Source organism: Dysidea avara, chromosome 10, assembly GCF_963678975.1.
Source record: "Dysidea avara chromosome 10, odDysAvar1.4, whole genome shotgun sequence".
In the NCBI taxonomy this organism is placed as follows: Eukaryota; Metazoa; Porifera; class Demospongiae; order Dictyoceratida; family Dysideidae; genus Dysidea; species Dysidea avara.
In genome coordinates, this window is record NC_089281.1 from 26,064,711 (window position 1) to 26,079,756 (window position 15,046).

The window sequence follows — 15,046 nt, forward strand, 5'->3', positions numbered from 1 at the left end:
ATCATTCCCTAATACGTAATCTCCAAAAATAGTAGCTACCTGCAGCCACGTCATCCATGCAATCAGATGTACTATAGCCTCCTGGCCCCTAGTATAGCTACAGTTTACATTAAAATAAAATTTACTACCGATTGAGATTGATTAAGACGTGACGAGGCGGCTGAAGATGCCACAATCATACCAGCACCACAACCCTATCATTGATTGCAAAGAAAAAGAAGACAAAATAATCGCTGATAATCTGCGTAAGCTGAAGATACCTCCTGCTAGTGTTCCAGTTCGACCGATCGAAGTGAAAGTTTACGGTATATTCAAGTGCGAAGATTGCGCGCAAAGACTGGTGGAAAGCGCCACTGGCAAAAGGAAAAGCAAGTTGAAAAAATCAGCATGTGTGTGGAGTTCTCACCACACGACTATTGAAGTTGATCTCTGTAAGAAGACTGTATCGATGAGAGGAGAACAGAAATGTCGGTATTGTTACTATCAACACTTAAAGAAATGCGATGCGTGCAAGGGAGGGGCTCGAGAGTGTAAAGTTAGCGAGAAAATGTGGATAGAACCAAAATTTAAAGAGAAGAACTTCGCATTTATCATTGAAACTGTCGTTCACCGCTGTAATGAATTTCATAACCAAGGCAAGGATGTCAGGGAAATAAGGACCATCACAGCTAAAGGTGTTGTCAATTCTCAACGACCACCTGCTCGCTCGCACCTGAGGCATTTATGTAGGCAGTGCAAACGAAAACGGTGTTGGCAGTAGCTGCATCACAATCAGCAATTTTAGCAAAGGCATGTGGAACTGTAGGCGTGTTTATGGTTAACTATACCATGAGATGACAGTGCATGATGTTATATTATAGTCTATATGTATTTGTATATTTAAATCAAAAGTTGAAAACAAGTATAGCCTCACAAGTAGCTGCACATGTAGCTAATACCACCAGCTAAAAAGGAGCTAGTAGTTGTGGCCAAAAGCTAGTTGAAGCGAATTAAAGCTATAGCTAGTTGTAAATGAATAGTGATATAGTTGTAAAAGTACTGAAGATAGCAATCTGTAGCTACCAAGAAAAATACAAAGTGCTATATGTGTGCATCTCAAAAGGTCTACTTTTAAGCTACTTTTTGACTAAAAAGTACCTGAAGATTGAATCTTGAGAAAGTTATTCTTGAAAACTATCTCTTTTGTATATAGTCCAGTATTTGATTAAAATTAATTTTGGTTTTGCTACTTGCAATCCGAGCTATACGGGCGGATGGGGTGGCTGTAGCCACCTACCATGTACACCATGGCCTTGTATCCACTCAGACATGCAATATTTTACTATATAAGTTCCTTATACAGTTATTACATAACATGTGCATGTGGTTGTTATACACAGCTGGTATAGTGGTGCATGGATTCATGACCTGTGGTCATGCAGTCTTGGAACCAAGTGGTGTCAGCAAGACCACAGTGTTAACTGTATGGCTATAAAGGCATCAGTTGGGTAGCTACTCTCTCTTTTTTGAATCCATAGAAACTTGTGTTTTAAGAGCATCATGCATGCATGCATGTTTGGGCTTGATTTACAATATAGCTATAACCAATACTGCCATGCAGTCGCAGAGACTGGATTTTTTGGGGCTTTATAGTGCAAACCTATAGCTGCTAATCCCTATACAGTATACTATCTACCATCATATAGCTATTCTTTTGTGGGTGCATGTTGCAGTTGTTTAGTTAAGAAATCATGCAAAGTCAACTGGTATGTGCTTGTTTTCAGTCCACCAGCTAATTGTACATAGCAGAGTCTAGTTCAATGTTTCAGTAGACAGAGGTACCCTCAACATCACCATAATTGTAAGATCTATCACAATTATGGTGATAGATAAGATCCATCACCTCATTGTAAGATCTATCACACAAATACTCTCATATAACACATTACTTTGTGTGGTATAGTTTTGTGAGTCACATAGATACATCGCTATAGTTATAAATGCATGCACTATTTTCAATTGCTACCTTAATTTTCTTATACAAGAGCTGACAGTGTTATCATCTAGCTTGTATACAGTGTGCAAGTGGGCCACTTATTGTTAATTGTATGTTTCAGGTCAGAAACTTAGTCTAAACCAATGTGAGCATGCGGCTCATCATTCATTACAATTTTGTACATGTGCCTGAATGTTTTATTAGAGTTAACTGAATGCTCTATTAAAATCTTTAATATCATTATCTGAACTTGTATTGATTGATTTGATTTTTATTAATTTGTGAAAAAAATCACTAGGGAGAGTAACTTATTATTAAAGTCCCTTCTACTGACATTAGGGTTGCATGGTCTTCAGCCAGCCCAACTATAGCCTTCCTTTCTCTATGCCTCTTTCTGTATGCAGGTTTGTTTATAACTCCTTATAGCTATGCAATCATAAAACATTGAGATGATGAAATAATGAAAACTCATAATAATGACCAAATGTAATGGTGAGGTATTGCAATGTGGGTGGAGGATCTAAAACATAAAATTAATAATAAATGGCCTAATATGAGTAGCATGATAGCTTGTGCGCCATATTTTGTGATCCCAGTACATGCCAGTGGTTAAAACATGCCGAGTAACACCCATGCATACACATACTACAAATTCCTCTGTTGTATGTAATCATGTGTAGGAGATGACAGTTTAGGTTTGTCCATTAAATAATTAAATTGATCTATTGATCATGTACATGCCCCCACATGAAACATTACCTTAAAGGTTATATTAATATATAGCCAACTCATTTACAATTTTATGTAACTTGCTAACTTTGCTGCAGTCACATTATGCCACAGTCCTAGGGTGATTTGCTGGTAATTGGCTATATACCCAAAGAATATGTATAAGTAAAATTGCAAAATGGGGCCCCTCTGCATGCATATAGCGGTAACTAGCTGTCCATTACCTTAGATATATTGATTATTGCATAGTACTACTGTACTATATAAGGTGATAGACAGGGTAGCTCTAAGCATCAGAATCTGATTGGAGGGATTTAGTTCACAGTGATAAAAATATGCAAATATCAAATATATATACATATAATGAAAGAGTCATGTCATTGTGATTTATAGCATTATAATTTATATGTGATAGAAATTATATGATCACCCACTGTCACTCAAAAACAGCTTGTAACCATGATCTACAACCATGCATGACACATCGATTTGCTAGCCACTGATACTCTTAATGGCCTATAATAACTTGATGACCTCAGTTTCAGCTCATGCACATGTAGTATGTTGGTAGGATCTGTGATACTCAGAAGGTTATCACCTTTTGTGACTAATTTGATAATATTGCTTTTTGTGCTAGAACTATATGCTACGTGGATATGAACGTAGAGAATTTAAATGTCCTGATGTTTTGGAACAGAAAATCGTTTACCTCTATGAATATAGGAACCACAATCTTATGTTTTTACAAGAGCTGCATAGTTGAAAAAAAAAATAGCATTCCTTGTCAAGAGTTTAGCTATATTTCTTGTTGACACTTTTTTCGTCTTTAATGTGCATGAAACAGAATGTTTGTGGGGATCAATTTGACCTGCAACTTTTCATATTTTTGTAATTATAGGATTTATACATTAATTCTTTACCTAACTCTGCAGGGGGTAGACCACTTTTCTCTAGAATTCCAGGACACAAAATTATGGTGAGGAGCCAGAGAAGATCATGCATCAAATACCTAGAACAGAGTGGACAAAGACTTGTTTGAGTATTTATTGACATGCGGGTATAGGAGAGGTCTATATGTTAACTAGGGACCCACCGATTATGCTCATAATTTTACCTATTATGCTATGCTGCACTGCTCAAAAATTTACCTATTATGCTTACATTTATGCTCAATACTTACCTATTATGCTCAAATTATGCCCAACTATTTATGTCTCAGTTCTCATGCTCTGCTAATAATTTCCAGTTTATGGATAAATAATAAGTACCTGAAGCACAAACTTACTTGTCAAAATGCATATCACAGAAAAGATTGATATACTCTAATAGAACAGTCAGCTATGTGATTGCTCTATTAGAGTTACTGACTGTTCTATTAGAGTATATCGATCTTTCTGTGATACTTATTTTTATAAGCAAGAATTCATACTGTTACAAAATATTCTACCTATTATGCTAGCATTATGCTCAATGTTTTCAGGTACCTATTATGCTCATAATTATACCAGCATAATCGGCGGGTCCCTAATGTTAACCCAGTCAACCCTTGAGTCAATCATACCAAACCGTTGTATATATAGCAAATGCTAAGCTATAGCTGCAGTGATAATTCTTAATCAGTATATAAGCTGAAAAAGAAAATTGGTGACCTCAGGTAATGAATAAAATGCTAGAGAAAGCAGGGGTCCCCAGTCTTAGGGTCCACTGTTTCCAACCTAGTACTAAGTGACTTCCTAATCTCCTATTTAACTATACCTCATCTTGCATGGAATATGTGCACCCTTCATATCAATAGCTATGTCTCTAGCTGCCCACACACTTGATCATCCTTCACAGAATGGCAAGCACATCGGTGGCCGAGGAAGATTCAGTCCACTCCAAACCCTTTAATTTCTGAGTCAATATCATCATACTGAATGCTTGCTTGGGATAAGGTTGTTGTCATTGGGTACATTGACTGGATATATGCATACTGCTGCTGGTCCTGTTTGAGGCAAACCCCATCTGAACTGTCCAAGGCCTATTCAATTGTTCGAAGGTGGAATTGCATGCCATTGATAGAAAGGAGTTAGGAAAAACAGCGATGTGACGGGGATGAGAAACTAATAATTAAGTTTATGTGGCCTAAAGCAGTCATATATGCCAGAACAAATCAATACAGCTACTAGATTTTTTGCACCACTGGTGGCTAAGGGAGGCCAATTAGCACCTTTTATAGTTGCTAGTACAGTTTAAGAAAATTGAATTTTAGCTAGCTAATTCAGCTGTCTAGTCAGTAAAAACTAAAAAACGCACTGCTATTTTGAGTACAGGAGGATGAGAAACTAATAATTAAGTTTATGTGGCCCTTAGCTTTGTAGTACTAGTGGGCTATTAGTGATTCCAATATAGCCACTGTACTGTGACTATACAACTACCCCCTGTAGCCACTGCAGTATTGACAAATTTGCCCAGTTTATTAATTCAAATGAAGCAAAAATGTCTACAATTTATTATCTATACCTTGCAATGTATAACCTGCTCTGACAGTATTTTCGTACCCAGACTATTTTTTCCCTTTTGTATTTGGGTGGGGGAAAAGGGTCTGGTGTAACTCCAATAGCCATTTCATTCTGAGTCCCCAGATTCTGTGGATTGTTTGAAGAGCTGCAAACAAGCTGCGAACAAAGTTAAACTAATGTTTTTGTATTTCATGCACTTGTCGCAGAAATCCATCAGTAGCTGCAACAGGCAATGGAACAAGAAAACATCTTGTTCGTGACTTGTTTGTCACACTTCAAACAATCCCCAGAATCTGTGGATTCAGTATTGGAGTTACACCAGACCCTTTTTACCCCCACCCAAATACAAAAGGGAAAAAAGCGGTCTGGGTAGGAGACTACTCTTACAGTGTACCAGACTGGTAAGACTTTTAGTTAGTATGGGATAAAAGCATGACAGGACAACCTAGGATGGGATAAAAGCATGACAGGACAACCTAGGATGGTGACACTGGGGGTAAAATGATAATAAAAGCAAAACAAGAAGATGAGAACGTAACAGTTGAAATTCATCTAACGGCAATATGCTATACACACTGCAATATTAATTGCAGAATTTGCTAACACATGTGTAACATTAGTTTTGATAAACAGCCAAGGGGAATGTGTCTAGTGTTAGACCAGCTCATCCCACCACCAGGTTTACCTGTTCACAAAAGAACAAAACACTCTAATAGAGCAGTCAAGTACTTGCCATGTACAAATCATGACTTACAACTTGTATAGCTATCCAGTATAAGCAGTAATTCAAAAAATAGCTGTGGGATTTCCATATATAGCAGAAGAAGACCAGAAGATTAAAGGAAAGGCAAGGGACAGAGAGCAGATGCTTGTTATCTAGTAAGCAATAAAAGAAATTACATTACTGATTTTTTTTAAAAAGCTAGCAAATGTATAGGAATTCCATATAACAACAGTTGAAGGAAGCTAAATTTGTAACCAGGGGCAGATCTAAACTTATGTAATGAGGGTAATTTCCAAAAATCATAATTATGAGTAACATAACTAAGCTCATGCATTCTCTGATTGTTTCATTAGAGTGATTGCTCTATTAGAATATTTCAATAGGTACATGGTCCATCAATGTGTCCTTGTCCCCAAATCCCCTGTCCCGTATCCATTATTTATAAGTGTAAGGGAAAGATGCTATCTACAAACAACTTAAGACTCACAATGATTTACAAAACTGTTAACAATCTTGTTGAAGTTGAAATAGGGAACTCACTAATCAGAAATAACTTACCGGCCTACCAGAGGCAACTCATATAACCATTTACAAGATCAAATATTCCAGACACAATTAACCAGACAACATAATTACAACACTGCAAAAGTTTAATAATTTAACACATAATTTAGCTATGTCTGGTTAATTGTTTGTAGTTAGTACACATTTGGAGACTGAATATCACCAAATGTGTACTAATTTGATGTATTACATCTCATTCACCGATTCATCATCATTTCACTTTAAACAAACTGACAGTCACTCATATCTTGGAGTCATGCTAGACAAGACATTATCATGGTTGCAACATATATCAAACATTTAACAGTTAAAAAAGCATCAAATATTTTAAAACGTAACTTAAGTGACTGTTCAACAAATGTTAAGGCATCAGCTTATCGAACAATGGTTTGACCTCAGATGGAGTACGCTTCTGTTATTTGGGATCCATATTATAACAGTGATAGAGATAAATTAGAATCAATTCAGCGAAGAGCAGCTAGGTGGACTTCAAGTGATTATAGTAGAACTAGTTCAGTATCATTAATGTTACATCAGTTATCTTGGCCTACCTTACAAATTCAACGAAACATCTCAAGATTACAACTATTCCACAAGATTTTTCATCTGCAAATATATATCCCTGTCAATCCCAACTTACTACCTACCTGTAAAAAGAGACACACGACACTATCACCCTTATCATTTCATTCTCCCACCTGTATCAACCACATCACATCTACAATCCGGCATTTTTTTTCAAGAACAATCAAAGAACGGAACAACTTATCCACATCTATTCTAGACACAACTGACTATGACACCGACTGATTGATTTATTGTTTATCCTCACAGTAGTCGGCAGAGCCGTTCTTCCCTACTGGAGCACACATACATACAACAGAGTACAAAAACAAAAACATACAGACACAAGAAACTAACTATAATCACAATTAATTGCTTTGAGTGTTGAGATAAAAGTCCTTGACAGAGAATTACAAAGGAATTGTAATTACAATCAATTGGAATAGATTTTAGAAGAGAATTCCACCATGTTGTAGCAGAGGAACAGAAATATTTTTTAGTGGTTGATAAATGGTAACTAGGTGGGTTGGCAAAACAGTCTTTACACTATGTGTTGTAACTATGCTGTGCCCGGCTCCGAACACAATAGGAGGATTGAGGAGTCGAGGCTGTTTATCATTGATGGTAGTGGCGATACATGGCACAGGATTACTTAAACATAATCTGGGGGCGAGATTGGTAGCCAGTTTAATTGGCAATGATGTAAAGAGACATGATCATATTTTCTCAAACACATGGTTATTCGAATCGCTCTGTTTTGTAGACGCTGTAGATGTGCCACTTGTGATTTGTTGAGAGGTGGCCCCCACACAGGCAAAGCATAGTCAATTCTGGAAAGAATCAGGGACTCAGTTAGCATCTTCAGGACTTCAAATGTTAGTGACTTCCGGTTAACACTTAGCATGTACAGGTAATACGATATCTTCTTGCATACATTTCTCACCTGTGCTCTCCACTTTAATTCTTTGTTGAATATAATTCCCAGGTATTTCTGTGTTTCTACTTCTTGAAGTGGATTACCACTAACTAGAACTGGAGGACAAGCACTACCTGATGTTTTCTTTGGACAAAACCACATGACACTGGATTTCTGTACATTAAATCTCATTTTACTGTGGGTAATCCAGGTTTGGATTCTTTGTAAATCACACCTTTTCAAACTATAGAGGAGCTCACCTAATATCGGACGGGCTCCAATATCGGACGCCATTTCTCCTAAACTACAATGAATATTCAAACATTCTGCACATCTCCAGGTAGGCCAATGCGTCATAAACGTGTGTACCAAGTTTCAGATCTCTCGGGTTCTTGGTCTCGGTACAGCAACCTTTTGAAGACAAGTCCGAATTATACGGAAAATCGGAAAAAACGCTCAATTCAAGGACAGCCATTGTTTGCAGATCACACTTGCATTAAATCAAATATTGCATACCTTCAGATTGTAGGGCTACTCATTTACTTTCTAAATATGTATGGTTTATTTCATTTAAAGTATTGTACTGATGAGTTATAGACCAAAGAAAAGAGGCTGTCAATGGAGCAATAATCGCCCTAGCTATTTTTGCTCAAAATCAGAAAAAATGGTTTGAAAATGCATACAAGGTGGATGATTGCTTTCGATTGTGTACTGAAAGTTGTTAAACACTAGTTCCTGCAAATCCAACACTATAAAGACATAAAATACTGCAGACATGACTGCAGAAATAGCAAAATCTTTAATATAGCTGTCAAACACCCTAACTTTAAAAAGTCAATCACTTCAGCTGAAGCCTAAAACTCTAAAACAAAAAGTACGTAGAACCACATTTTAAGCATATCAGCATTATGTAGAATTGATTTACACCACCTTTTTGCAAAAAATTGGTGACTGTTATATTAGGATATTTGACTGCTCTATTAGAGGGTTTCGGTATTCCTGCAATACTTTAAGTCTGGAGGACAGTGAATTTATTGGAAAAGTTGCTTGACAACTTGTAAATGATTAATTGTATGCAATTATCCACTTTAAAATATTTTCAAAGCATTGATTACAATTTTGAGTTAGGGCGATTATTGCTCCAGTGACAGCCTCTTTTCTTTGGTCTATAACTCATCAGTACAATACTTTAAATGAAATAAACCATACATATTTAGAAAGTAAATGAGTAGCCCTACAATCTAAAGGTATGCAATTTTTGATTTAATGCAAGTGTGATCTGCAAACAATGGCTGTCCTTGAATTGAGCGTTTTTTCCGATTTTAAGTATAATTCGGACTTGTCTTCAAAAGACTGCTGTACCTAGACCAAGAACCCGAGAGATCTGAAACTTGGTACACAAGTTGATGAAACATTGGCCTACTTGGACATGTGCAGAATGTTTGAATGTTCATTGTAGTTTAGGAGAAATGGCGTCCGATATTGGAACCCGTCCGATATTAGGTGAGCTACTCTACCTAGGGTCCGCAATCCGAAAAATCAACTTCTACAAATCAATCCCCCTACCATTGTGGGATGTTCATTGTAGTATTCCATTGCTTGATTCACCATGAAACCGGAGGCACGATTGTTGTCTTCACAGAAATGTTGTTTTCAGTATCCCACAAGATGCAAAATTTATTTTTAAAATTTCGTGCTCCACACAAAGGACCGGATGAAACTTGCTACTTAGCCAAATCGTATCCAGAGTTGTTGTAGTTGAAAAGTACGCACAAAAATAAGTAAATGATTTGCTGGGTGCCCGGCACAGGGTTGCTTTCTTTGAAAAAACAGACAAAGAGATACGAAGTTTCGAATTCAAACTGCCCTACCACCCAGGGCAAGAGAAGCCAACTCTTCCTCATAGTGTTTCGATACGGTTGGGTGCATAGTCTGTCTATGCTGTTAGTTTGGAAAAGATCTGAGACTTCTCACCATCTGGGTGACGAGCGTCAAAATTTTCTGCAGCATCAAAGAATTGTGTCACGCTTTCTAGTCATTTCCAGCGTTTCTGCAGCCACAAAAATCATCAATTATAAGCTAAAACTATGGCAAAAGATGTCCCTGAACATTTGGTAGCAGCGGTTGTCAATTATTATTTCATCCAAGGCTTCCACGCCTCGCTCTAAGCTATGTATCAAGGGAGGCAGCAAAATCGCCCAAATTTGACTTCACCTCTCACGCTCCACAGCAGCTTCAAATCTTCACTAGATCACCCTACATCACCATTATGCTGCAAAACATAAAAAAAAAACGAAAAAAGCACAAAATCTTTCATTTTTGATTCGAGCTGGGTGGAGCTCCTGGTGAGCTGCTGGTATACTGCATCATATGAAATCACAGAAACACCAACTACTACTACCAAACGTTTTGATCCATCATTTATCATCATTCTAAACAAAATTAAGTGACCATTGTGGCATCAGAAGTACTGGAAAGCACTTTGGTACCATTGAGAGAATCCCTTGAAATGACGCACGAAATTTTGACGTTCTTCACCCAGATGGTGAGAAGTCTCAGATCCTTTCCAGACTAACAGCATAGACAGACTATGCATCCAACCTTATCACATCACTATGAGGAAGAGTTGGCTTTTCTTGTCTTGGTTGGTAGGGCAGTTTGAATTCGAAAATTTGTGTTTCGTTTTCTGCTTTTCGAGAGAAAGCAATCCTGTGCCGGGAATCCAGTGAATCATTTGCTTATTTCTGTGCGAACTTTTAAACTACATTAACTCTAGATAATATCTAGCTAAGCAGTAAGTTCTATCCTGTTCTTTGTGTGGAGCACAAAATTTTAAAAATAATTTTTGCTTCTCACGAAATACTAAAATTGATATTTCGGTGAAGACGACAATCGTGCCTCCGGTTTCGTGGTGGATCTAGCAATGGGATACCACAATGAACATCCCACAATGGTAGGGGGTTCGATTTGTAAAAGTTGATTTTTCGGATTGCGGACCCTACTATACCTAACCAATAATTAACCGTATATTAATTCTGCTGTATGCGGTTTCTTTTTTTTTTCCTGGGCATTTTGTTTATTATCTCTGACCAGACTGCCCAGTAAATAAGTATATGCTTGTCAAAATTAAATATCCCACCCTGTATGGCGGCTTCCACCACTACACAAACCACTATAGTTAGTAGTGGAGGACGCAGCTATATAGAGATAGCCAGACTACAATACTCACTGATACGTTTACTGCTTGAATGTGTGATACCGCTGCTAGCTGCTTTCGTAAATCTCCGCGGCTGATGACTTAAGGGATTTCCCCAGATGCGCCTTGTGCACGCATGCGCAGAAGCGTGCTAAATAAAAACGCTAAATTTGAAAAACGGAGGGTGATGGTAGTTGATGATTGACAGCTGCCATCACTTTCGTTCACTTCATTTTTTGTACAAGGATCGCGCGCCATAATCGTGAACACCACTTTTTGACGCCATAAGATAACGTGGCTAGTAAGGGGACTTGCTCAACTCGACTTCAAAGATGGATGGACGAAACAAACCCGTCACGTCTGTTTTCAGCCCAGGTATGGAGTTGGGTACACCCAATGAAGAAGACATCAGTTGGTAAGAGCACCCACTACCATCCCTGCAGTGTAAATTTTTGTTTACGCGTTAAATTCGACAGTTTGACTCCTAGGAGGAGATTGTCTTTAGATAAACAGGAGAAGAGCCCGCCAGTAACTGACAATGAATCTGGTGAGTAGTTTTTATCCACACTATATGTCCCTTATGACTGTCATATGGTGTAGGGTTTTGTAGTTGGGATGGTGTATCTCCCACAGTTGATGGTGGTAGTTTGTCATCTCTTGATTCTGTGTTCCTGGGGAGTAGCATGTACGACAGCATGTTACCATGTGTCCATATCTGTTACTATGTGTGTTACAGAGGTAAGCCAAGCAACTCATCAATGGTTGGTGGTGGACCCATGAGGAGATGTATAAAGCAAGCTAGGTATGTCATTCATATGACTTCATTGGCCACAGTAATGTGTGGGGTTTCCCGATTGACACTTTTTTGATGTTTATTTATGCAGGAGAGCTAGCAGGCTAAGGTGCAGTTCTTCTTCAAGTGATAACAAGGTTAGCACTTTTAACTGTTAATACATTCCTACTGTGACACATTTTGTTGTTAAGGAGAACCAAGAAACGCACAAGAGTGATGGAGTCTTTAAGATGCCAATACCCTTACCATTCCATGACAGACCAGTATCACTCCCCAGCTTCCCTCTATCCCCAATGGAGGACAGTAGCTACAAGCAAATTAATTCTCCTTTTGTTAGTCAAGTGTGCATTGTTTAGTCTTGTTCATTTGAGGTTTCTAGGACAACCTAGTTCTCTCATCTCCACCCAGTGATGGATTTGATCCTGAAGTGTTGTCAGAGGCTACTAATGAGGTAGTGAACTGCTAATCTTTTGTCTGTTGACATATGATTTTTTTTCACAGGAAAGCCCTCCTTTACAGTCCTTGGGTGCCCTCCTAATGTCCCCTACTACACAATTTGTCAATGCAGTAAGCACTGATATCAGTACAATCATTCTACCATTAAATTTGTTGTTGGGTAGGTTAACTCTCCTACTGTATTAAAGCCAACTCCCGTTAGACCCAAGCCTTGTCTGTTTGGTAAACAGCTCCATCGGCAGTTAAGTGTGTCTTCTGTTGATGACCATCAACACGTCATAAGACCACCAAAGGTAAGATATGCTGACTATTGTCCTGGGTCACATCTCAGCTGTGTAGCGGTATATCCTCTCACCTCATCATGAAAGTGCAGCAAAGAAAACACCTTCATCTTTTACTGAGAGTCTACCAGGAAACTCTACTAGCATATCACCTAGGGTGACTAGTACTATATATCGGTATATGCTATATTATACTGGCTGTAGCAGCAGCAACAACAGGCTGTTCCTTTTGTAAGGTCTTATTCATGTGTGGTACGTCCCCATGATACCCCAACACAAGGTAATAAGACTCTGCGTGTGTGTGCGTGCATGTGTGTGTGTGTGTGTGTGTGTGTGTGCATGTGTGTGTGTGTGTGGTACTGGTTACATTCCAACAGATGAAGATGAACTAATTGGTGATCAGTCAAAACCCTACTGTTTACCAATAGAGAGAGGTGCTAGTCCACCAGACTTGAAGTGTATATCACCACAGACAGTAAGTTGGTTGCCATCAATAATGTTCAGTAGACTACTATAGGTGCTACTACTAACTTAGGTGGCGGATGTCTTATCTGGTAGCTATAGTCACTTGGTCAATTCATACACCATTGTTGATTGTAGATTTCCATATGAACATAATGGAGGTCATATTAAGGTATTCCAATATTTTGGGGTGTATTGGTTTTTATATTGTGTTACCCTTAGGGGGCTATCAACATCTGGAATAAAGATGATTTATTAAAATATTTCTTACCAGACTCAGGACTACAGCACTCTTGTGAAGGATACAGAAACGTTTATATATTTCACTGTGAATTCTCCTCAAAGAGGGGCCCAGGGATGCTGAAGTTCTTGCGTGAGATGGACCGTAAAAGAAATGGTCTGGCAGACTTTCCCAAGTTGTACTACCCAGAGCTTTACCTGGCTCATGGTGGATACAAGTCATTTTATGAACAATTTCCAGTGAGTATTTGTACTGTCATACACCATAATATATCTTGTCTTGACAGAAATTCTGTGAGCCAGAGGAATATTGTACTATGATAGACGACAACCACAAAGAAGAGTATAGACATTTCTCCGAACGTTCAAAGTCTTGGAGTGGTGAAACTAAGAAACGTTGCCCTTCATTGGGACGTCGTAGACACACGTTTTTAGGTGATCATTCAACCAAATGTACAGCCAGTAGACAGCTCTAGTCTAATGCTTTTCAGTATAATTTGTAAAACCACAATGAAAATATCTTGTGTATATTTCTGTACTGTTGTTCTTTATAAATTTAATTTATTGTTTGAAAAAAATTATCTAAATATACATAGGTGTGTGTAGTGTACATTGTGCAAAAGTAGTTTTAGTAAAGGACGCTGGATTCTTCATATGAAGTCACCGATGGTCTTTGTTGGAAGCTCACAGAAGTTGGTAAGGTGTTAACCTGGATTGACTGCTGGAACTCCATCTGATGCACCTGTGTTTTCTGGTAGTTGTCTTGTCCTGTCAATGATTGCTCGCTCTTAAACACACTTACTGGACCAGCAAAACTTGGCAGTATTACAATGAGTCTCCAACAGAGCAGAACTGATGTAAGGAGTAGACCACATGCCACACAGTGTACAATGAAGCACCATCTCAAAGTGGTCTCTGTTATGAAGACCCTCTGAGTTAGGTCAAACCTTTGTGCTCGTAACACTGAATGACCATTCCCCAAATCCCACACAAAGAAATCAATGTACACTCCCACAGCAAAAAAGGCAAAGAAAGCTAGCAGCAAAAGTCAACAGTTAATAAATCACATTGGTCAGTCAAATATCAAGTTATACCTGCTAGAAGGTTGAAGAGGTAGGCAACCACTGGTCCCTTCCATACAGTTGTTACTGTTTGATAGGTACTAAGGAAGGTGAAGAACATGGCAGGAATGCAGGCTACGAACGCTACCACAACGAGAGCGAACGTCAACTCCAGCCTCCACACTGGCAGAATATTTCCCAAGTAGTCGTCTGAAAAGTGTCACTGGTTTACACTTTTCTTCTCAATGATTTTACTCACCGACATTAAAATCATCTCCTCTTGCGATGTCTGAAAAGCCCGAGTCAATTCTGTATTCTCCTCTGAACAGCCCAAACGTGATGTGTGATTTTTCAGCAACATCGCTTGGATCTTCCAAGTTGATGCGCGTCCAATCAGGCACACCTCCTACTATTATCAGGCACAGAAATGCCAGGAAAGTAAGCAGTATACTGAGAAATGCGATTATCGCACGTTGATAGTTCTCCCATGCGTATCGGGCCTTCATCTTCACTACAACCCTTTTAGTAAAATATTGTGCCCCACCCTTTTGGGCGTCAACCCTTTCAAATTTTTATCGGTCCAT

The 15,046-nt window shown here is 38.5% G+C and overlaps 3 protein-coding genes across 4 annotated transcripts in view; 1 reads left to right on the plus strand and 2 right to left on the minus strand.

Moving 5' to 3' along the window:
- LOC136269175 (MMS19 nucleotide excision repair protein homolog) overlaps positions 1–15,046 on the minus strand; it is a 72,131-nt gene that overhangs the window by 9,337 nt on the left and 47,748 nt on the right. The gene's annotated exons all lie outside the window — the stretch shown is intronic.
- Positions 11,289–13,992, plus strand: LOC136269178 (M-phase inducer phosphatase 2-like). 2 transcript variants are annotated; one of them, XM_066064671.1, is made up of 15 exons: positions 11,289–11,584; positions 11,646–11,716; positions 11,770–11,854; positions 11,906–11,971; positions 12,054–12,099; positions 12,154–12,294; positions 12,342–12,413; positions 12,464–12,529; positions 12,583–12,711; positions 12,758–12,856; positions 12,904–12,979; positions 13,077–13,174; positions 13,235–13,333; positions 13,384–13,641; positions 13,689–13,992. In XM_066064671.1, exons 1-15 carry the CDS (start codon positions 11,502–11,504, stop codon positions 13,875–13,877), a joined length of 1,578 nt encoding a protein of 525 aa, XP_065920743.1. In that variant the 5' UTR covers positions 11,289–11,501; the 3' UTR covers positions 13,878–13,992. The 2 variants fall into 2 exon arrangements, with proteins under 2 accessions (XP_065920743.1, XP_065920744.1); XM_066064672.1 differs by having other exon boundaries at positions 12,907–12,979.
- Positions 13,875–15,045, minus strand: LOC136269182 (uncharacterized). The gene is made up of 3 exons (XM_066064677.1): positions 14,722–15,045; positions 14,496–14,672; positions 13,875–14,436 (listed from the first exon to the last, which is right to left on the minus strand). Exons 1-3 carry the CDS (start codon positions 14,966–14,968, stop codon positions 14,030–14,032), a joined length of 831 nt encoding a protein of 276 aa, XP_065920749.1. The 5' UTR covers positions 14,969–15,045; the 3' UTR covers positions 13,875–14,029.

What these genes read in the sequence shown, in the direction of transcription:
- LOC136269178 (XM_066064671.1), top strand. Translation starts at nt 11,502, where the DNA reads ATGGATGGACGAAACAAACCCGTCACGTCTGTTTTCAGCCCAGGTATG. An exon ending in CTTCTTCAAGTGATAACAAG is followed by an intron (nt 12,100 to 12,153) that starts GTTAGCACTTTT and finishes TTTGTTGTTAAG; the next exon opens with GAGAACCAAGAAACGCACAA. An exon ending in CCATGATACCCCAACACAAG is followed by an intron (nt 12,980 to 13,076) that starts GTAATAAGACTC and finishes ACATTCCAACAG; the next exon opens with ATGAAGATGAACTAATTGGT.
- LOC136269182 (XM_066064677.1), bottom strand. Translation starts at nt 14,968, where the DNA reads ATGAAGGCCCGATACGCATGGGAGAACTATCAACGTGCGATAATCGCA. An exon ending in AGGAGATGATTTTAATGTCG is followed by an intron (nt 14,673 to 14,721) that starts GTGAGTAAAATC and finishes GACACTTTTCAG; the next exon opens with ACGACTACTTGGGAAATATT. An exon ending in CCTCTTCAACCTTCTAGCAG is followed by an intron (nt 14,437 to 14,495) that starts GTATAACTTGAT and finishes TTTTGCTGCTAG; the next exon opens with CTTTCTTTGCCTTTTTTGCT.